Source organism: Penicillium soppii (genome assembly GCF_028829465.1).
Source record: "Penicillium soppii strain IBT 18220 chromosome Unknown utg000005l, whole genome shotgun sequence".
NCBI lineage: Eukaryota > Fungi > Ascomycota > Eurotiomycetes > Eurotiales > Aspergillaceae > Penicillium > Penicillium soppii.
Window position 1 is genome coordinate 349,812 of NW_026643235.1, and position 20,538 is coordinate 370,349.

At 49.3% G+C, this 20,538-nt stretch overlaps 6 protein-coding genes across 6 annotated transcripts; 4 read left to right on the forward strand and 2 right to left on the reverse strand.

The window, feature by feature from the left end:
* Positions 1-458: 458 nt before the first annotated feature.
* N7529_005554 (ENTH domain-containing protein) lies at positions 459-2,315 on the forward strand (the record flags this gene model as incomplete). The annotated part of the gene is made up of 5 exons (XM_057241081.1): positions 459-540; positions 640-671; positions 772-851; positions 912-993; positions 1,059-2,315. The coding sequence occupies 5 exons, from the start codon at positions 459-461 to the stop codon at positions 2,313-2,315; spliced, it is 1,533 nt and encodes a 510-aa protein (XP_057096440.1).
* A 951-nt stretch (positions 2,316-3,266) lies between these two features.
* Positions 3,267-4,484, reverse strand: N7529_005555 (adaptor protein NBP2; the record flags this gene model as incomplete). Its single annotated transcript, XM_057241082.1, has 1 exon — positions 3,267-4,484. One exon carries the CDS (start codon positions 4,482-4,484, stop codon positions 3,267-3,269), a length of 1,218 nt encoding a protein of 405 aa, XP_057096441.1.
* A 1,182-nt stretch (positions 4,485-5,666) lies between these two features.
* Positions 5,667-6,689, reverse strand: N7529_005556 (uncharacterized protein; the record flags this gene model as incomplete). Its single annotated transcript, XM_057241083.1, has 1 exon — positions 5,667-6,689. One exon carries the CDS (start codon positions 6,687-6,689, stop codon positions 5,667-5,669), a length of 1,023 nt encoding a protein of 340 aa, XP_057096442.1.
* A 2,687-nt stretch (positions 6,690-9,376) lies between these two features.
* Positions 9,377-12,869, forward strand: hmg1 (HMG-CoA reductase; the record flags this gene model as incomplete). Its single annotated transcript, XM_057241084.1, has 3 exons — positions 9,377-9,712; positions 9,775-12,479; positions 12,533-12,869. The coding sequence occupies 3 exons, from the start codon at positions 9,377-9,379 to the stop codon at positions 12,867-12,869; spliced, it is 3,378 nt and encodes a 1,125-aa protein (XP_057096443.1).
* Positions 12,870-14,145: 1,276 nt separating this feature from the next.
* On the forward strand, positions 14,146-16,843 carry N7529_005558 (putative cell polarity protein; the record flags this gene model as incomplete). The annotated part of the gene is made up of 2 exons (XM_057241085.1): positions 14,146-16,392; positions 16,445-16,843. The coding sequence occupies 2 exons, from the start codon at positions 14,146-14,148 to the stop codon at positions 16,841-16,843; spliced, it is 2,646 nt and encodes an 881-aa protein (XP_057096444.1).
* Positions 16,844-17,736: 893 nt separating this feature from the next.
* Positions 17,737-18,669, forward strand: cyp4 (peptidyl-prolyl cis-trans isomerase; the record flags this gene model as incomplete). Its single annotated transcript, XM_057241086.1, has 4 exons — positions 17,737-17,908; positions 18,094-18,263; positions 18,322-18,428; positions 18,483-18,669. 4 exons carry the CDS (start codon positions 17,737-17,739, stop codon positions 18,667-18,669), a joined length of 636 nt encoding a protein of 211 aa, XP_057096445.1.
* Between the last annotated feature and the right edge of the window lie 1,869 nt (positions 18,670-20,538).

A 20,538-nucleotide genomic window follows, 5' to 3' on the forward strand; every position in this document is an offset into this window, starting at 1 on the left:
CTTATTGATATTATTATTTCCTGCCTCTTGTTTTCTTTTTATTATTTTGTTTTGAGATACCTTGGGTATTTTGTTGATTTTGATAGCGATAGCGTTCGGTCTATATGGGCGAATGGCATGTACACAGTATGATTCCAATTATGAAGAGTCAAGTTTAAAACAACTCAGTATTTAATACGCTTCTTGTAGACTTCTTCTAGGTCTCTTCTAAACAATATCAATCCCCTAAATCTTCATTAATTATAAGAAGTATACAAAGCCCCGTCAGGGGCTTGCCACGTGACGTGGCGCATTGGATCGGGTTGCCAGCTGGAAACCGGGCATCCCCTCCAAGCATTGTCTGGCAATTCAAGTCCTGAGGGATTTCTCATTGTTCTTCCTGTGCTTGGCTGGCAATTGCCTTTTCTATTCTTATTCAAATCCCTTCTTTCTACGTGTCACGATTGACCACCTTCACCATGGATTTCTCCAACCTCAAAGACCAGGTCAGCAACCTGTCCTTGTATGACCTCAAGGCGGGTGTTCGCAAAGTGCAAAATGGTAAGTGACACCCTCTTGGTACAAGACCATTCTGGCCAAGGGCCTTGCCTTGTGGATGTCTTATAGTTTGTGGGAGTTGATCTGACCGCTCCGTCATAGCCGTTATGAACTATACCGAGATGGAATCCAAGGTTCGTATGCAACCGCTCGCCACACGAAATGACCCACTGTCCTTAAGCTGCGACGCGCGTTTCCAAGCATAATCTGCGACGCAATGCTGACTGAAGTCAGGTTCGGGAAGCTACAAACAATGAACCTTGGGGTGCGTCGACTACGTTGATGCAGGACATTGCCAATGGAACACATAGCTAGTGAGTCTGGGCTGTTCAAACCGTCTGTATCAATGCGCATGCACTGACTCGCTACTGTAGCCAATTGCTCAATGAGATCATGCCCCTGATTTACAAACGATTCACCGACAAGAGCGCGGAGGAATGGCGACAGATCTACAAGGTACGGAAAGTAATGGTGATCGGGTTGGTGTGATGTATGGAGCTGACGACTATTTTCTCCCATAGAGTCTTCAGCTACTCGAATTCCTTGTTAAGAATGGTTCCGAACGAATTGTTGACGATGCACGATCCCATCTATCGCTCATTCGGATGCTCCGGCAATTCCACTATATCGATGCGAACGGCAAGGACCAGGGTATCAACGTGCGCAATCGGTCTTCTGAATTGGTGAAATTGTTGGGCGATGTGGATCAGATTCGCAATGAACGGAAGAAGGCCAAGAACAACCGCAACAAGTTCAGCGGGTTTGAAGGTGGCATGGGTTCTAGCGGCAGCGGTGGAATGTCCAGCTCTGGCCGGTATGGAGGCTTTGGCAGCGACAGTGCGGGGTATGGTGGATATAGTGGAGGTGTCTTCGGGGATGGCGGCGGCTTCGGTGGTGAATCCCAGAGCGACTTCCAGGACACCGGACGACGGTCCAATCGATTCGATGAATATGACGAGTATGATGGAGCGGATGCCCCCACGCGCTCGCGCGAAAAGCCCGCAGCAAAGAAGCCAGAGCCGGCTCCTGCGCCTGTAGCGGACCTATTCGATTTCGGCGACGACGAGCCTGTCGCTACGACAACCTCCACTGCTGCGGGCAAGCAGCCCGCCGGCAGTGCTCTCAACATGCTCGACCCAACCCCAGCTGATGATGATGATTTCGACGACTTCCAGTCCGCAACACCGGCTGTCCAACCTACTCAATCCGCGCCAAACTTCGGCATCCCGCCGCCAGCATCTACTGCCAGTACAACTGCTAGCACACAATTCGTTGCACCTCAGCCAATCTCAGCCTCGCAGGGCGCCAACATCAACGGCCTGGTTGGATTCACGTCAGCACCTCCCACCCCATCGTCCAGCGGGCTTACCTCTCCCACCTCGCAAGCTCCAATGCAACCCAAGCCTTCAGGCTACCAAGCTGCCACGCCCAACTACTTCACCTCAATCAACACCAACATCTCCCAACAGTCCGGGTCTTCCCACGCTGCATCCCCATCCCTGTCCTCCGTGACATCCCCCACAGCAAAGCCCGCCGCACCAGCAGCAACCAAGAAGACCTCCGGCGACGCCTTCGGCTCACTGTGGTCAACCGCCAGTGCCAGCGCCGGCATCCAGAAAACAAACACAGGCTCCAACAAGGGCCCCAACCTCGCCAGCATGGCCAAGGAAAAGGCCAGCGCCGGTATCTGGGGCGCCCCTACCGGCACTAACGTATCAAGCCAGAGCCAGCCACCGCAAAAGCAGTCCAGCTCGGCTTTTGATGATCTACTTGGTTGATTTGAACAATCTTCGCGAATACCTGCTCGATTCTCAATTTGACCTGGGCCAATTAGCATCAGAATTCCAGATTTCGTGGCTCTATTTCCACGCTGTTTTTGTATACTCCATTCCCATTTCTTTTCCTTTTAGGGTCTGCATTGTGAAGCAGATCAAAATTTGCTTTCTTCTCTTTGCGTTTGAGGTAGAATTTTGCTTACCCTAGCTTCTGGCATTCGCTGATAATCACACATATCTGGTGCTTTACAGGAATGAAAAGGAAATATACATTCATAGCTCATTAGATTGTTAAATCCAAAGTACTCACCTATGGGCAATGGCCATTAGGGTCAATTCCAGACTTCCATAATATTGCTTTCACTTTAGATTGTACGGGTCTTATTCCAAAACCATTAATCAAGTAGCCCTAACATGACTACACAGCCTTACTAGACTAACAATTTTAGGCAATAGAATGAATTCAAGTAGGCATTACGCTGATGCACATTGATGCTGGTATAACGCCTGCGCTGAAGGAAGCTAGATACAGGAGTAAGGCGAGGGGGGTAATAGAAGATAGAAGAGCGAAGACAAAAAGGCGACAACGGAAGGGCGATATCTCGCACTCCCTGTATGTATTAGAGACATGGATTGTAATTGCATCGTGAAGGATATACGTTAATTGGGAATGACGGCGCAAGAAAGGGAGTAGATGGAATGCAGATGAGATGTGGGATGACGGCGAAGCCATCATGGGAGCCGTGCGCTCCGGGGGAGGAGGATTTGATTGTGGTGCCGGTGACACAGCGCGCACCGAATCACCCCCGGCTGTGTTGAGGGTCTCCTCGTGGATGATAGGGGAGCGGCGCCAAGGATCGTTAACCGGCTCTGGTTTCACTTGAAACGATGAGTAAGCCGTGCACGGAGCGCCAAAGGTTTGCATGGATGGAGGCCATTCATGGCTGGTGTAGTTCAGGTTTTTGTTAGCGTGCTGGCACGCTTCGCGGGCGAGACTTTGGTATCTGATGGAGCAGATGCGGCTGTGTTGCCGTTTGTGTCTTTGGTAGAAGCGTCGGTTCCGTCCAAAGAAGGTCGTTCTGTTTGGGTCGGCGTGGATAGTTGGTCGGACTCGTTGGAGTCTAGGCTGGCATCTGCGATGCCGGTGATGTCTGGGTTTGGTTCGCCGTTCAGAGAAGTCAGACCTCCTTCAATGTCTCGCAGGAGGCGGACAAACTCCTCTGGGACGAGACCGTTCTCGCCTGTTTTGGGATCTTCAGCAACAAGCCAGCCCTGACCATGTCGGTATGAGACATAAATGACCTGGCCCTCCGTCAGAGGCAGTTCATTTTCGTGTTCTCGTGTGAAGTCAAAGAGAGCAACGGCCTTCCCGTGCATCTCTTCATCCGGACAGCCAACAGCAAATTGATAATCCCTCGAGTACCGGTTCACACCGGAGATTTCATCCTCGGACTCGAAGCCGTGATCATTTTCAAAGCCCTGCTGGCCACCGGGGCCACTGTATCCCATGATAGAATACCGCCCTTCATTCGCGGGATATGTGACGTATTCCCCGCCGGGCCCATCGTCATTTGTGTCTCCGTCATTTACGTAGTAAGTTTCACTGCCATCGGCATTGATGCCGACTAGCATTCCACGATCATTATTCCCAGTTCCAGACATGACTCTCTCATCTACGAGACCATTCACATCGGATGATTTCTTGTGATGCCGTGAAGTGACTACCGGGCTATGCAAGTCTTCGTCCTCACTGTACGGGGGCCCATCCCCGAAAGACATAGCGGGCAATTGTTGGACATGGCCATGATTAACTTCTGGGGCTGATTGACCCGATGCCCATGAGCCGCGCATATCCCACGAGGGCGGTGGATCGGAAAGGCGTCTATGTTCGCTTGCGGGGGTGGAGACGCTGGAGGCACGAGGGGGAGGAGGGCCATAGTGGAGGGGATGGGTGGAAGGGTAGGCGAAGTCTCGAACCAGGGCGTATGGTAGACTGGTATGGAAGATGGGGAAGACGTGGGAGCCTGGGCGCGAGCGATTTTGCGATGTGATCGAGAGGTTGGAGTAGGTGGAGAGACGATCTTTCGGATTTGACTTGACCGTTCCATCGGTGAGAATGGGTGGTAGGACAGAAAGATTGTTTGTGGGAAGATTGTTCGTCAAGGACATCATGATTGACAAGGAGGAGAACCCAAAATTGGGTTCAGAAGAAGGAAGAACGGGTCGGGTCTCAGCAAGGGCAATGTGGGGTTGTTCATCGGTCGCGTGGTTGGCGCTCTTAGATTCGCATTGCGATTGATAGCCCGTCAATCGAAATGGCGCGTAAAATATCTAGAGTCTCTCGAGTTCTTTTGATGGCCGATCACACAGTATATCCTTGATGCGGAGATCGAGATCGTACAGATATTGAGTTCAGGCGCAATGCAGCAAGTGCCAAGAGTAGTCCAAAGTGAGTTTGGTTTCCTTATTTCCTTAGATTCAAGGTTTCAAGGCCAGTGACAGGTATGTCAAATGTATCGAAGGAGAAATTTGGCCAAGGGGCGGTAGATGCCAGGGCTGTGAATGGGTAATCAGACACGAGGGGAGGGGGTCAAATGTGGCCCGAGTCAGAATCGCCGAACCGTAACTGAGATTCAAATTCGACCCTTGAAGAGAATATCCAACAGGAGCAAAACTGAAACTGCAAGTTCCGCGCGGTAGAGAATGACTCGAGATTGGCGAAATCGGAGCCGTTTGGTCCAGACGTTGGTCCCGCGATCTCGAAGGGAATTGCTAAATATAGCAGAAACTGCAGGAAGTGGCTAATGTCAGATACAAAACAGAACGGCGCTTAGAAGATTTCAGGATTCACAGGAGACAAGGAATCTCATTACAAACAGCCTGAGTAAAGGATTTTTGTTTCTAAAGGAGAAATAAGGCTCGAGAGATGAACTTCGGAGATTGCCATACCTGTCTAGTCTGATCTAGAGTAATGATCAGCGCGTAATTGATTGTGGATCGGGCTGTGTAAATGATCTAGGAAGATTTGCCGAGATCAATTCATCAAGCAAAGTGATGTCTAAAGTTTCCCAAGTTGAATATGACAAGCCGATGCTTCAAGAAGTGTGAATTGAATTGAAGCTTGAACCCTCGATAGTGATAAGTCACGTGTGTTTCAGATCCGGTTTCGTCGTCTATTCCCGATTGGGTTTCTTTCTCTGCTTGCTCTCTTCTACTTTTCGTTTGGACTATATTTTATATGTATTCGTATGTCACTACATTACTATTTTGTGATATATGAATGTTGAATATCTTATGACAATGCTGTTTGATTGTTTTTCGGTTTTATCTCAGATGCTTCAAAAAAGTATCATCTCAAGTGGGTTGACTCATATAAACAAGGCTCGTACTTGTTTCCCAGTCTGTCACAGTGACAGTTTGAACTCTGCCAGCTGTGGCACTCAATGAACTAGATGATGGTGATGCAGAACGGGTAAAGGTGGTTCCAGCCTGAGACTGAGAAGTGACCGGGGTACCCAATGTGTCAAACTGCGACGGAATTGCCGCTTTGTTGAGATCCTGATCGACTTCATAGTCATCATTGGTTGCCGCCTGTTTGTTGACCGTGGCCACCACATCCACATCCATACAAGTCGTATAAGTCTCGGCCTTTCCGTTGGGGTAGGTAGGATCAACACCTGCAGCGGTAGGCCAATCCCATACCCAGTAGAGAGTGTATGGCTTCCCACTGGGGGCATTGGAGGGCAATTGAATATCTTGCTGGCACCAAAGATCTGCCCCCATCAACTGGCTGGCTGTATGGGTGTACTTTGCTTGTCGAGTCTCGGAAATCTTTCCGGAGTTGACCTGGTAGCAACGCCCGTCGTCGAAATTTTGCTTAGACAGAAGCACACCTCGTCCATCGCCTCCAGTACCATCTGCGTTCCATGTACCGTGCACATCAAGGAAATTCTCTCCAGTCTTGGGCTGAGTAGTGCCGTACACATAGACAAATCCTCGGTTCGCAGGTTTTCCGGGCTGATTCTGAGGAAGAGTCACATGGCCATTCTCCTGGAAGCGGAGGGCAATAGCAGCTCCAGCGTTGGCTTGAAGTCGAGGACTTCCATCGGATTGTTTTGCTTCTTGCTGGGTGTCCTTGCACATTTTGTCAGTTGGCAAAATTTGAGTCACGTTGGCCCTTGAGCTAGGTGGAATCAAGTATGTCATGGTGGTGTCGCTGTAACCCGCGGTCGAGCGAAGATAGTTACCACGGGGGTAGCCTGGAGTGCCGATGAATGTTCCATTTGGCGCAATGACTGTGAGCTCTTCGATCCATGAGTGAGCAACTGTTGGGGCGTATAGAGCAAAAAAGACCGCTAGTATGATGACCAGCATCATGATGGATGGATACTTGTAGAGGATAGAGAGATAGAGAATGAAAGGGAGATCTGTTTCTCGAAGACTTTGTCCAGCAAAGTGGGTTCGAGTATATCTTGCTTTGTTGAATATAGAAAGGTGCAATCAGGCGAGAGATCAGCTAAGTGGAAATCGCCGTTTTTATTGAGTGCAGGGGTTATTAGCAGCGCCTGATCGAGGACCCAACGATGGGCTTTGTGTGTTTCAGGGTGATTTGGATCTCATTGACAACAATGGCCTACGGCAATTTCAGGGTATCAATAGACAAAGAGTGTGAATGGATTCATTCATCCTAGGCCACCAGTGAACAAAGAAAACAATTCAAGTCTGAATGCCCAAGGGAATCCGTTACACATAAAAGAGTCCATTGTTTGAAGTCGAGTCTTCGTACCTAATTGGAGACGCCCCAGGTTGTCATACTCCCAAGCATCTTTGTAAATGGACCGAAACTTAAGCCTAATTTTGCTGGCGGCTGAAGAAAGCATGACTAGGGGGAACAATGATTGGGTGAGAAGACACGAATCTCAGGATATATCTGCACCCAAAATTTAGAGACACCTCTTGAGACATGCTAGGCTCCGTCTGCTGGCGCGTAGCCGTTGTTTGGCTGCAGCCTCACATCTCTCGGGGAAATTTTAAATTTAAGTTACAGTATGTTGCGAGTCTGCATGATAATAGGTCCAGCGAGCACTGTCATTGGCTGGTTGTGGGATTCTTTGGCGCTTCGCCCTTCGGTATTTCACACCAAAAATAAAACGTCCTTCAAATCTTAGTAGATAGGACCCTGAACTATATAAACAATATATTTTAATAAGCACTGGGATCGAAACCATCTGTATGTCATTTTAATCACATCTTCATGTCAATGTCAGCCTTTCAATTCTCATACTTCTGTGGCCCCTGCACCGTTTAGGGCTCTCCACCTGTGCTCCGAGCCTCGGATTTAGTGTCAGAAGATTCTTATATATCTCTACGTTCCGGTCAAGCGTATGGATAACGAGGTGATTTGGTTCTTTCGGGCTGCATTATGTATTATAGCTCTTTCTGCTCAAGGCAAGGGGAAGAAGAAAAAATACTTATTATGCGGTGTACACACCGCTAGCACTCACTTGCAGCACACTACATGCCTCGCATCTTCCACCTTTTCATATTATTGACTCCATTCTAGTTACTTTACGGAGTAAATACCGCACTCGGGATTCTCCGAGACGAAAACGATCTTATCTCATCTCTTCTGATTTTTATTTCGCTTGGCAAGCTCGGTTACCGAGTTTATTATGGATATATGGAGTCTACACCGGAGCAACCGGAGGAGATGATTTGACTCGAGTTATCAGATTTTTATCAGATTCCTCCGAGACTCCACCCAGTGGATTCTATTATGTTTTTGGCATTTTCAGGCATGAGACAAATTTAGTGGACTCTGTTTTTTTCAGATATGAAATAGCGGATTGGACAGGTAAGCAGCTCTGTCACTTGCCTTTTCAGACCAGAGCTGACGTGGACGGAACAAACCGCTCTTTGCTTTTTTGTACGCTAAGTAACCCTGGAAGAAGAGAGTGGAGACTGCTGATCGGTGTCTCCCACATTGATCTGGTGTGTAGAACTATCTTATCCTTTCTAGGTACGTGGCAAGAGATAAAAGTTACCAACGTAGGGAGTAGGAATCATGCTTTTATCTACGACATTGTACAACCCACGTCTGCGATCAACTCCAACAAAGGCACACCGGGATCGACAGGCTGCAGGAAGATAAACGAATACCCGTTCGGCAGATAGCTCGAACTAACTCTGATTTGTTGTTGCCACTCAGGAAAAAATTTAAGAGGGTTCTGGGTAAATATATAATAAAAGGCTTGTACGCTGCCTACATAAATGGGGTTTCTTGCATTGGAGTTAAAGGAATTTCTTTTGAAACCTTCCAAGGTTCTAAGGCTCAATCCTTGATTTTACTGATTTCATCTTGCATACGTTTCTTTGAGATCCAGTTGGCGTAACTCGATCTTCGTATTGTTCTATCTATTGTCTTACTGTATGTCTTTTTGCACGGATCGCCCCTACATTCCTACATATAATCTGCATAATCTACTCAATCCACATAATTTACTTAATCTGCTCAATCTACTTAAACTATTCTATGTCTTTCCAATAATTTACCAAATCTCTTTCTTCAAAACTATTTAAATTACAAAGGAAACCCGAACCAAATTCCCCACTGAAGGGCTTGGCGACCCGTTGTCGGCGATACTTAATTCCAGTCGCGGTTCGGGACTATTATTTTACTTCAGGGGGCCCTTCTATCCCGCGCTTTTTCCCCATCCTCAATTGCAAAGGTCCGGGCTGTGCCTTGTGTGTTCCTGTCTTTTTTTGCTCTCTTGGTATGTTATAGGTTACTCCATGGCAATTCATGTCCCATCTAACATGCAAAAAAATCAGTCCGAAAAAAAAAGTCCCAGTGGAACGGCCAGTCCCTGAAACACCGACTCGTGCAGCCCACATGCGGTCCTACATCTAGGTGCTTAATACTCAGATTCTACTTCACGCTTGAGGGTGTATAACATCACCCGACGGTTTTCCTTGCAGGCCTTGGTCCCTGCGGACCGTCTTAACAAACAACACCCCCAAACGCCTTCAACAGACGTCCTCACCGCTCCCCGCGACTCGTCACCATGGCTACTTCGTTCATCTCTAAACAGCTTCGCTCAACCGAGGAAGACCAGGAAGCTCGACCTAGCTGGATCCGCCGTCAAGTCGTGTCTGGTCTTCAGTCTATCTCTCGCCGTGCCTGTGTCCACCCAATTCACACCCTCGTGGTGATCGCCATTCTCGCTAGTACAACCTATGTGGGTCTTCTGGAAGGCAGCCTGCTGGACACCAGCAGGGATGCCCAAAGTGTCGCTGGACAAGTGGATACAGATGCTCTGCTCCAAGGCAGCCGTAATCTGCGACTTGGAGAATCGACTTCATGGAAGTGGCAGGCGGAGGACATGTGGACCGACTCGGAGGTAAGCCCGCTTCTTTCCAAAAGTGGATTGTGAACGAAAGATTGACTGAGGTGGAAATTTAGATCGAGAAGCCTGCCGCTCAGCACCTGGCCCTGACTACCCTTATCTTCCCGGATTCTACTTCCAGTGCTCCTACAGCTGATGATGTCCCGGTTCCTGCCAATGTCTCCGCCAGCTCTGTTCCTTATACCCCGAATCTGTTCTCGCAGTTCACCTCTGACTCTTCCCTGGTGTACACCGTGCCATTTGAGCAGGTGTCAGAGCTCTTGAAGGCTGTGCAGGAGATCCCCAACCCCTCCAACGAAGAGGACGAAGAAGAATCCAAGATGTGGATCATGAGAGCTGCTCGTGGCCCTGCCTATGGATCGCGCAGAGCTATCAAGCTCTGGGTTGCGGATGCCTGGGGTTCATTTGTGGATCTGATCAAGCACGCGGAGACCATTGATATTGTGATCATGGCTCTTGGCTACATTTCTATGCACCTGAGCTTTGTTTCACTTTTCTTCTCAATGCGCCGACTAGGCTCCAACTTTTGGCTTGCGGCTACCGTGCTCCTTTCTGGTGCTTTTGCCTTCCTGTTTGGCTTGCACGTGACCACCAAGCTCGGCGTGCCGATCAATCTGCTTCTGCTCTCCGAGGGTCTACCATTCTTGGTTGTGACCATTGGATTTGAGAAGCCGATAATGCTGACCCGGGCTGTTCTCAAGGCTTCTGTTGATAACCGTCGGCCTCGTCCCGGTGCTGCTCCCCGTCCTCTGGCCTCGAGCACACCCAGATCTATTCAGGACTCCATCACAGCAGCTATCAAGGACCAAGGTTTCGAGATTGTCCAGCATTACTGCATTGAAATTGGTCTGTTGGCATTGGGTGCCGCTTCTGGCGTTCAGGGCGGTCTCCAGCAGTTCTGCTTCCTTGCGGCCTTGATCTTGTTCTTTGACTGCGTGCTCCTCTTCACCTTCTACACCACCATTCTTTGCATCAAGCTCGAGATTACTCGTATCAAGCGTCACGTGGCTCTGCGCAAGGCTTTGGAAGAAGATGGAATTACCCACAGTGTCGCTGAGAACGTCGCTTCTAGCAACGACTGGCCCAGCGCCGGATCTGGCAGCAATGAAGCCGATACTAGCATCTTCGGACGTAAGATCAAGTCCAGCAATGTGCGCCGGTTCAAGATTCTCATGGTTGGTGGTCTGATTTTGGTTAATGTTGTGAACATGTCAGCCATTCCTTTCCGGAACACCGGCAACGGTGGCCTGCTTTCCCGTTTCTCCAGTGTCTTGGCTCCTACCCCCATCGATCCCTTCAAGGTCGCCGAAAATGGCTTGGATACTGTCTATGTAGCTGCCAAGAGCCAGAGGCAAGAGACTGTGGTTACAATTCTCTCACCCATTAAGTACAAGTTGGAGTACCCCTCTGTTCACTACGCAGCTCCTCTCGAGTCTGGTTCGTTTGACATCGAATACTCTGATCAATTTTTGGACGCCGTTGGCGGCAAGGTTCTCGAGAGCCTGCTCAAGAGCGTGGAAGACCCCTTCATCAGCAAGTGGATCATCGCCGCTCTGACTCTGAGCATCATTCTCAATGGCTATCTATTCAACGCTGCCCGCTGGAGTATCAAGGAGCCTGAGGCACCCGCCGCTCCTGTTGAGCCTGTCGTGGCACCAAAAGTCTACCCCAAATTTGAGCCCAATAAGGAATCCAACCGGACTCCTGAGGAGTGCGAGGCGCTGCTCAAGGCGAAGCGTGCCCCCATTCTTACCGATGAGGAATTGATTGATCTCTCTCTCCGTGGAAAGCTTCCTGGTTACGCTCTGGAGAAATCCATGGAGGACGAGAATCTGATGAGCCGTGTTGATGCTTTCACTCGTGCTGTGAAGATTCGCCGATCTGTCGTTTCCCGCACTCCTGCTACCTCTGCTATCACCTCTACTTTGGAGGAATCCAAGCTTCCCTACAAGGACTACAACTATGGTCTCGTCCACGGTGCTTGCTGTGAGAACGTCATTGGTTACCTGCCCCTTCCTCTCGGTGTTGCTGGTCCTATCAACATTGATGGACAAAACTACTTCATCCCTATGGCCACTACTGAAGGTGTGTTGGTGGCTAGTACCAGCCGTGGCTCCAAGGCCATCAACGCCGGTGGTGGTGCTGTGACTGTTCTGACTGGCGATGGTATGACTCGTGGACCCTGCGTTACATTCCCGACCCTGGCCCGGGCTGCCGCCGCCAAGGTCTGGATCGACTCCGAGGAAGGTCGCAGCATCATCATGGCTGCTTTCAACTCCACGAGTCGTTTCGCCCGTCTGCAGAGTCTCAAGACTGCTCTCGCCGGAACCTACCTGTACATTCGCTTCAAGACCACCACTGGTGATGCCATGGGCATGAACATGATCTCCAAGGGATGTGAGAAGGCGCTGGACGTCATGTCCAAGGAGTGTGGATTCAATGACATGGACATCATCTCGCTTTCTGGTAACTTCTGCACAGATAAGAAGTCCGCTGCTATCAACTGGACTGACGGCCGCGGCAAGTCTGTCGTGGCGGAGGCCATCATCCCCGGTCATATCGTCAAGAGCGTGCTCAAGAGTGATGTCGACGCACTGGTCGAGCTGAACGTCAGCAAGAACTTGATCGGAAGTGCGATGGCAGGCAGCTTGGGTGGTTTCAACGCTCACGCCTCCAACATCGTGTCTGCCATTTTCTTGGCCACTGGTCAAGATCCCGCCCAGAACGTCGAGAGCAGCAGTTGTATCACCACCATGAAGAAGTAAGCTATTTCCCACCATACCCTGTCAATAACCTATACTAACGACATTCTAGCAACAACGGTAACCTTCAGATCGCCGTGTCCATGCCCTCTATCGAGGTGGGCACCATTGGTGGTGGTACCATCCTCGAAGGCCAAGGTGCCATGCTGGACCTCCTCGGAGTCCGCGGAGCCCACCCCACGTCCCCAGGTGAGAACGCTCGCCAACTCTCCCGCATTATCGCCGCCTCCGTTCTCGCCGGTGAGCTAAGTCTGTGCTCCGCCCTTGCCGCCGGTCATCTTGTCAAGGCGCACATGGCGCACAACCGCAGCGCCGCCCCAACGCGGTCCTCCACCCCCGTGTCATCGGCCGTTGGTGCCGCCCGCGGCCTTTCCATGACCTCCAAATAAATGAAGATGACATGACCCAATCCTTCTGGCTCACGGGCGATTGTACAACGTGCTCGATATCCCTTTTTTGATGCAGACTGCAGACCATGCATGGCCCATGTCTTCGCATCCAGACCTCCAGACCTCCAGAGTTCCATACTTTCAGGAACGATTACCGGAAGACCTAGCCGAATTTTTTTTATCTGCTTGGACATTCATAGATGGAAATAGAGGCAAGGCAGAGCTCCTAAAATCAACGCTCCGAAGCATTAGAGCGAGTTAATGAAGTGTGTATTTAAAGTTTTGAATGAAAGAATTATATTATACTGTGAAAATATGTTTATAATGTACCTTCAACCTTGAAATAATACCTACGGAGTCCATATGTACATATTGAAGTACCTTCGTACTCCGTAGAGTGGACTTACTCGTACGGAATGAATTGTGGCCCGAGGAGAGCGAAAGGGCCTAGATTTGTCTACTCCTGAATCGGTGTATTTGGGGTGTTTACCTATAAACATACACTATTTTTGATACCGTACAAAGGGATTCTACTTGTTTACTTGCACTTACGTACATGTGTAGGATTTCAGATACATGTAGTTGTAGAATCCAACCACTCTATTTACTTGAAATTAAATATGTTTATGGCTAATGTATATGCATGCGACATCCCTGCATCCTTAAATTGACCAGCCCTTAGCCCCTTGGCCTAGTATCAATACACATACAACTAGAAAAGTCACAGATTTTTCAGATGTTAGAAGCTATAAATTAAAGAACTATCTTTATATTCAGCTGAAGATGCTAAACATAGTTATGTTGTACTCCATATGTATCTAGACATGATCTATGTAGTAAGATCTGAGATCATATTCAATGTTGTAACCAAGTGGTACATAAATGAATACTTACGGTGCTACCTGTAAGGAAGTACTGGCGGGTATCAGGCAGTAAGGGAAAGCTGGGAAAGGGAAGTTCGGAGTTTACGACCTCACACTTTCTTCTCCCTACGCAAACTTAGACCAACTAAGACCCCCTGCATCAAATCCTTCACTCATTTGGATTTGGTATTTGGTGTTCACTTCTTTTCACTTCTTAGTCCTCACTCGTGGCCGATTACGACTTCCCCTCGGCTCCATTGTCTCAGATCGTTGGAATCCTGGTGGAGAATACGGGGGACTATTTTTTGTGACAAAGTGCTTTTATCGGTTATCCGTGACAGCTCCTGGATAGTGGACATAGTGAATATCGAATATTCACCGGAGAAGCCTGGAGCGCCTTACTTTGGACTGATATGAATGGCGGTTCGGGAGCCATGTCGCCTGTCTCTGTCGATGGTAGCGACTGGTCCGGCTTGAACCAGTATGGAAAGTCGGAATCGCCCTTCTCGCCCACATTCCCTACGTCTCGGCCCAACCTAGCCACCCCTCCGCTCTCTGGCGTCCCCGGCACACCCACCGCACCTCTAAGTCCCAATGGGCCACCCCCTTCACTCTCACCCTCCAACTTGAGCAGCAATCCATCCCCGCCCAGTTCGGTCGCCGCGAGATCCAGTGTCGGAACAGTAGGGAAAGGCCCGCGCGATGAAAGACGATATCGCCAGATGGAGGAGATCCTTGGCAAGCACTATGTGGTCTTCAGAAGATTCCTAGAGGGCACGGTGAACGACGAACGTGGGAAGTCGAACAAAGCCAGAGATAAACTACTGCGGTTGTCACCAACCCAGTTCCACGAACTTTCCACGGACGTTTTCGATGAATTGATCCGGCGGCAGCAGGCCTCGCCGCCTCCCGGCCGACCACCTCGCACAGACGTGCCTCCCTACCTACCACCTCGCGCTGATTTTCACGAGAAACGCAACCATGCTCGCCAAAGGCTCGCCGCGCTTCATCATGTGCGGTTCCGAGATTTGGCGACCGATGTGTTCTGCGAGCTAGAGCGCCGCTTCCCGCATTTCACCAGTCGAGATTACCGTGGCCCCCCGGGTCCCAACATGGGTCCTCCAAGCGCTCGTACTTCGCAGTCTTCCCGGGGCCCTCCTTCGCGCATGGGCCGAGGATATCCCTCGGGTGGCCCGCCGGGCAGTCCATTCCCACCGCGTAGCGGCTCCATGCAAGGCCCACCGTCTGCGAATGGAGACGGACCGTTCCCTCGGTCTTTCCAAAGCAACACGATGGTCCCGAACAAAAGTACAATGGTTGAAGACAGCGACGACATGGGACCGGAAGACGAAGATGATGCTCGCAGCGATGCGTTCGCTTTAGATGCTGTTCTGAGTCGACGGGGTACCACAACGACATTGGGTGACAATGAGCGAAGACTGTTGGTGGAAAGCCAAACACAGGTATCCGCTTTGCAGGATAAGATCGAAAAACTGGAAGAATTGGTTCGCGCCAAGGACGAAGAGCTGGCTCAATCCGCACAAGATGCTGATTCCTCCGGCATCAGCCACAGCGAGCGTCAGGAGTGGGATGACTTGCGCCACGATCTCGAGACCAAGGTCTCAAAAGCGGAGAATTTGAACAGCTCGCTCCAGGTTGAGCTTGAGCGCGTTCGAGCAGAGCGTGATGCCATGGAACAGGATCTCCGTAGCCAGCCCGATGACTCGTCTCGTAGTGTCGAGTATACCGGCCTGCAAGAGCGCTATTCTGATTTGGAAAACCAGCACCTGAATCTTCAGGCAGAGCTACAGCAGCAAAAACAGATTACCGATGAGGTCCGCCGGGAGGCATCGGCTTCCTTTGTGGAAATCAAGAATCTCATAGCAGAGAGTCATACTAACTGGGAGCGCGAAGAACAGCTCTCCAATGAAGTCCACAGACTGGAGGCCGACGCAAACGAGTGGAAGCACCGCTACGCCAAGGTCAAGTCGCAACTGCGGCATCTTCGAACGTCCTCCGGTGGATTTGCCGACTCTCGGCCCGACGCCAGTGTTCTCACCCAAGAGCACGAGCTGGTGCAAGTCGACGGGTTGGTCAAGAATATCCATGTGACCAAATTTCAGATGTCAGTCGACGAGCTCCTCCGAGTCGCTCGGTTCGAGGAACCGCGCGTAGTGCTTCAACAGATTAAGATGGTCGTTGTGGCAGTTCGTCATATTCTCCAGGACGTGGATCACTCCTCTGATGGATCAGCTGCTCTGTGGACCAAGGCCAAGGGCCAAGTGTCCACCACTGCAAACAACCTGATCACCGCTACGCGCAACTTTGCCAGTTCGAGCGGTCTGTCGCCGGTGTCACTCCTTGATGCCGCGGCCTCGCATCTCTGCACCGCTATCATTGAGCTGATTCGGGCAGTGAAGATCCAGCCATCGACCGCTGATGATCTGGAAGATGAACATGATGAGGTGGATGTCTCACAGGAGCAATTCCCTGACTACTTCGATACCTCCGCCAGCCAAAAGCGGATGAGCAATAACTCTGTTTATAGTGCTATGAGCCAACCAGACGAGTCTCAGTTCCCTGCACAGAATGGACTCACAAATGGCATCAACCATGGCTGGGGACATGTGCAAGAGGATCACGAGGTACTAGAGCTCAAGGTAAGCATTCTAGAACCCATCACAACGAACAATATACTAACGAGAATATCAGCTGTACGTCGAAGATCAAACGGATGGCATGGTACAATCCATCCAAGCACTGGTAGCCAGCATCCGCGCTGAGGACAACCTCCAAACCGTGCAAACGCATGTCTCCGCCATATCCAGCGTCGTCAAAAATGTTGTCGGCGCTACGCAGCACCTAATGCACGAGCGCAGTGCCGACGCTGCCCTCCGCGAGGCCTCCGAACCCGCCATTGTCGCCCTAGAAAAATGCCACAACCGCCTAGAAACGACCGCCAAAGATGGCGAGGACGCCTCAACCCCGGAGCAATTGCGTGAAATCACCAACAAACTCCCGCCGATTGCATTCGAGATCGCGAGACAGACCAAGGATCTCGTCCAGCGCCTCGAAGCGACCTACGAGGAGGAAGAGGAGGATTTTCGGTAATGAAATCGGATCGGATCAGGATCCGAGTCGAACGTTGAAGTTTCTGTTTATTTAGTTTTTCTCCTTTTTCAGCGATGGCAACGAGTGGACTATGTTGAAATGATGCCCCGAGCTTTGTGGCCTCCTGGCTTTTTTTACCTTGTTGCTCTTTTCTTCTTCTTCTCTTCTTTGTACTTTATTTGAGCCTCTTCTTATCTACATACGTAGGTTTCTTGACTGGATCTTGTGTCAATTTGTTCTATGATGATTTCTTGATGGTCTATTTTTTGGCCTCTGGTCATGACTTCTCGATGGGCTATTATTTCGTTTTTACATTTGTATGTGCTGCATACATTGAATGCTTCTTTTCAGTGATCATACCAATAATCAACGCCACCATTCAAGTCTTATTTCAGTCCACATTACTCTACGCCTCTAGATTTGTCCATTGAACATTGAGTGAACCGGTGTTGCCATTGAGTTCATGCTAATAATCAATGCGAGTTTACCCCTTTAATGCCGACTAGTCCCTAGAGTTCCTATATCGTACCCATCGATCCTCGGAAGACCGGGAATATTCCGGGAGTTACATAATCAAGGCTCTAGGCGTTTTTTGGCATTGAGCTTCAGTTTTTTCCTCCTTTCTACTTCTCGTACCCATTCCTCATCAATTTATATTTCATTTGTAAGTGAGCTTGGTTCCTTGTCATATGGAGATTAGAGTGAACTCTAGATTCCACCCACTTCCTCCCAAAGACCTCACTGGGTAAAGTTGTGATAGCCCCTGGAGTCTGGAGAAGCTCTAATTCCAGCCTCAGGCAGAAAATGCACAAGTGTTATTTATGGTATACCGAATACGCTAACCCAAAAGTAGCCCGGCACCCGTGTTCACCCGTTCCGCCCTGCCCCTCACCATGTTCTGCCGATTGAGAACAATAACCCCACCTCGCTCCCTCTTCTCTTCTTCCCTTTCCAATTGCTCTACTTTCCATCCCGCAACCCGATCTTTCGCATCATCAGCCGCCGCTATGTCCAACACTTCCGCTTTCTTCGAGGTTGAGTACCAGCCCGCCGGCGCTCCTGCCCGTAAGTTTTATCCTCTGTCTTCCTGGTCCCTTCATTTGTGGCGGGGCAGAGATATTTTGCCCCTCCACTTCAGCTTCACCCTGCTGCCTGCTAGTACTTCATGTCCCTTCGACTACTTTCAAGAGTACTTTGGACTTTTTTATCATGATAATGCCATTGGTAATTGTTACTGACTCCCGCTTTAGCCAAGATCGGCCGCATCAACTTCACCCTCTTCGCTGACAAGGTCCCCAAGACCGCCAAGAACTTCGCTGAGCTCTGCAACGCTGAGACCGGCAAGGGCTACAAGGGCTCTGCTTTCCACCGTGTTATCCCCGAGTTCATGCTCCAGGGTGGTGACTTCACCCGTGGCAACGTGAGTATTTACTGAATCCTAATTTCCCAATAACTCTGACTTATGTTCTTCGGAATAGGGTACCGGTGGTCGTTCCATCTACGGCGATAAGTTCCCCGATGAGAACTTCATCCTGAAGCACACCAAGCCTGGTCTCCTGTCCATGGCCAACGCTGGCCCCAACACGTAAGTCATCTTATTTAACAACACCCAGAATCAATCTAACAGTAATCTCTTTAGCAACGGCTCCCAGTTCTTCATCACCACCGTTGTCACCTCTTGGCTCGATGGCAAGCACGTCGTTTTCGGCGAGGTCGCTGACGAGGAGTCCATGAAAGTTGTCCGCGAGATCGAGAAGCTCGGTTCCTCCTCTGGTTCTATCCGCTCCAACGTCAAGCCCACCATCAAGAACTGCGGTGGTAACTAAAAAGCTCCAATGAGTCTTAGTTAAGATACGTTTTTCTTTTTGTCAAAGACTTGACCCTGCTTCCCGCTTCACTGCGGACTAGCATCGGTGGCTTTCCCTTGTGCGCGTTGTAATCTAAAGTTTCTACCGAGCTAGTTCACTCATGCCTATGTTGCGTGGAATTCTTTTCAATTCGTAAAGGTAGTATCGAGGAATTAGTGTACTATACTTTAAGATGTAGAAAAAAAGTGCTTAGAACTGGATATAATTCTGGAATCTTTCAAGTCTCGAACAAACCATGATATTGATCAGCGAAATCACTGAACCTGTTTTTTTTTCCCGCTCCACATTCATTGGGGGCGGCTACATCACTTTTATTTACCCCGCGTTAGAGAGGGATTTTTTTTCCACTTGGATCTGACTGTAATGATACGCTTCATTCTGAAGTTATAATTTACATTGATGTTTGTCTCTGTTGATTGACAAAAATAAATTCAATAGACACTGAGGTTTATTTGCCTACTCTGTGTGGTATTACGGAGTAGGTGGTAAGCTACAATTAGTAACCTTGGAAAGATGATACGACTACATACATAGCTATGTACTTCTCCATAGTAAAGTGGTTCTGTTCTACCTACAATGTACGTACATATGTTGGTTTTTTGATATCGTCACCTGGTCATCTGCTTCCCCTTACATACGAAACTGCCAGGGCTCTCCAGGCTTTGGAGTCACTCCCCCGCGATTTTCAAAATGGATCTCATATTTTGACCTAACTTGATGTTAGCTCATCTCTTGGGTTCTCATTGGTGACAAAGAGAAACTCACAGCTTGATAATAGAACCAAAATTTCTGTCTATAAAATTGGATAGTTCCTTCTCATTAACGGAATTTCCTAGATTGGAATCCAAATCCTCTGATTCAGCTCTAGGACAAGCATCGTTAATTTCACCTGGTCTTTTGAAGAGAAAGATAGCGATAGCTGGCTCAAATTAGCAACCGTTAGGATGTTGAACAGAGGGAGGTTGGATATCTACCAGCATGAAGGTCTTCAGAAAGCGTTCTCAGATAGCTTACAGCCTCTTCTGTTATATACTGTTTGATGATGCTCCCTCATCGAAGGCGTCAATACAATGATAGTTCGTTTTCCGGCTTAGGACCTGTGACTTGCTTTCCCTGCATTCCATAAAAAACCGCCTAGCCGCCTCTATACCCTCCTGGCTGCCCTCACGGTCGTCTTCGTCTTCTTCTTCGTCGCTTGTGTCGACACGCTTATGTCCCTCTGGGAGCCTATCGTAAGCAACTCCAGGACGGCAAAGTTACGATCAATATACCGCAATAAGGTTGAGTTATCATTTTGTTCTTCTTTGCAACAGAATGCCGGTGGCGTTTGCTCTCGGCCGTCTATCTTAGACGCTATGTTCTAGGGTGAAGATATAGTTAGAACTTTATTATGAGTTGATGAGCTGACGAAGAGGTACTTATAGAATGTCTAGCCCAACAGAAAAAGATTCCTGAAACAGTAGACGACAAAGCCCAACATAGTAGACAGCGAAGCCCAACACAATAGAGAAAGCAATCTAAAACAGGAGACGACAACATCCAAAAATAGACGACGAATTCTAACACAATAGAAAAACAGATCCTGTCAATTTTAATGGCTTAGGTGCTCGGTCCTTTGCGTCCTACCGTTCAAATTAAGAAGGGCGCGAAGGACCGCGAACTATGTGTGCAGATCTGGAGACAACCAGAGCCTTTGTCCCAGCTGGGGGAAAAGTGCTTCACATAGACAAATCAACAGTGCGCTCGAGTAATCTGGGGCTTTGCAAAGAAGACTTTAGATATCTTCGATATCTTCCAATGTGATAGCCACCCTTGGAGTAGATGTTA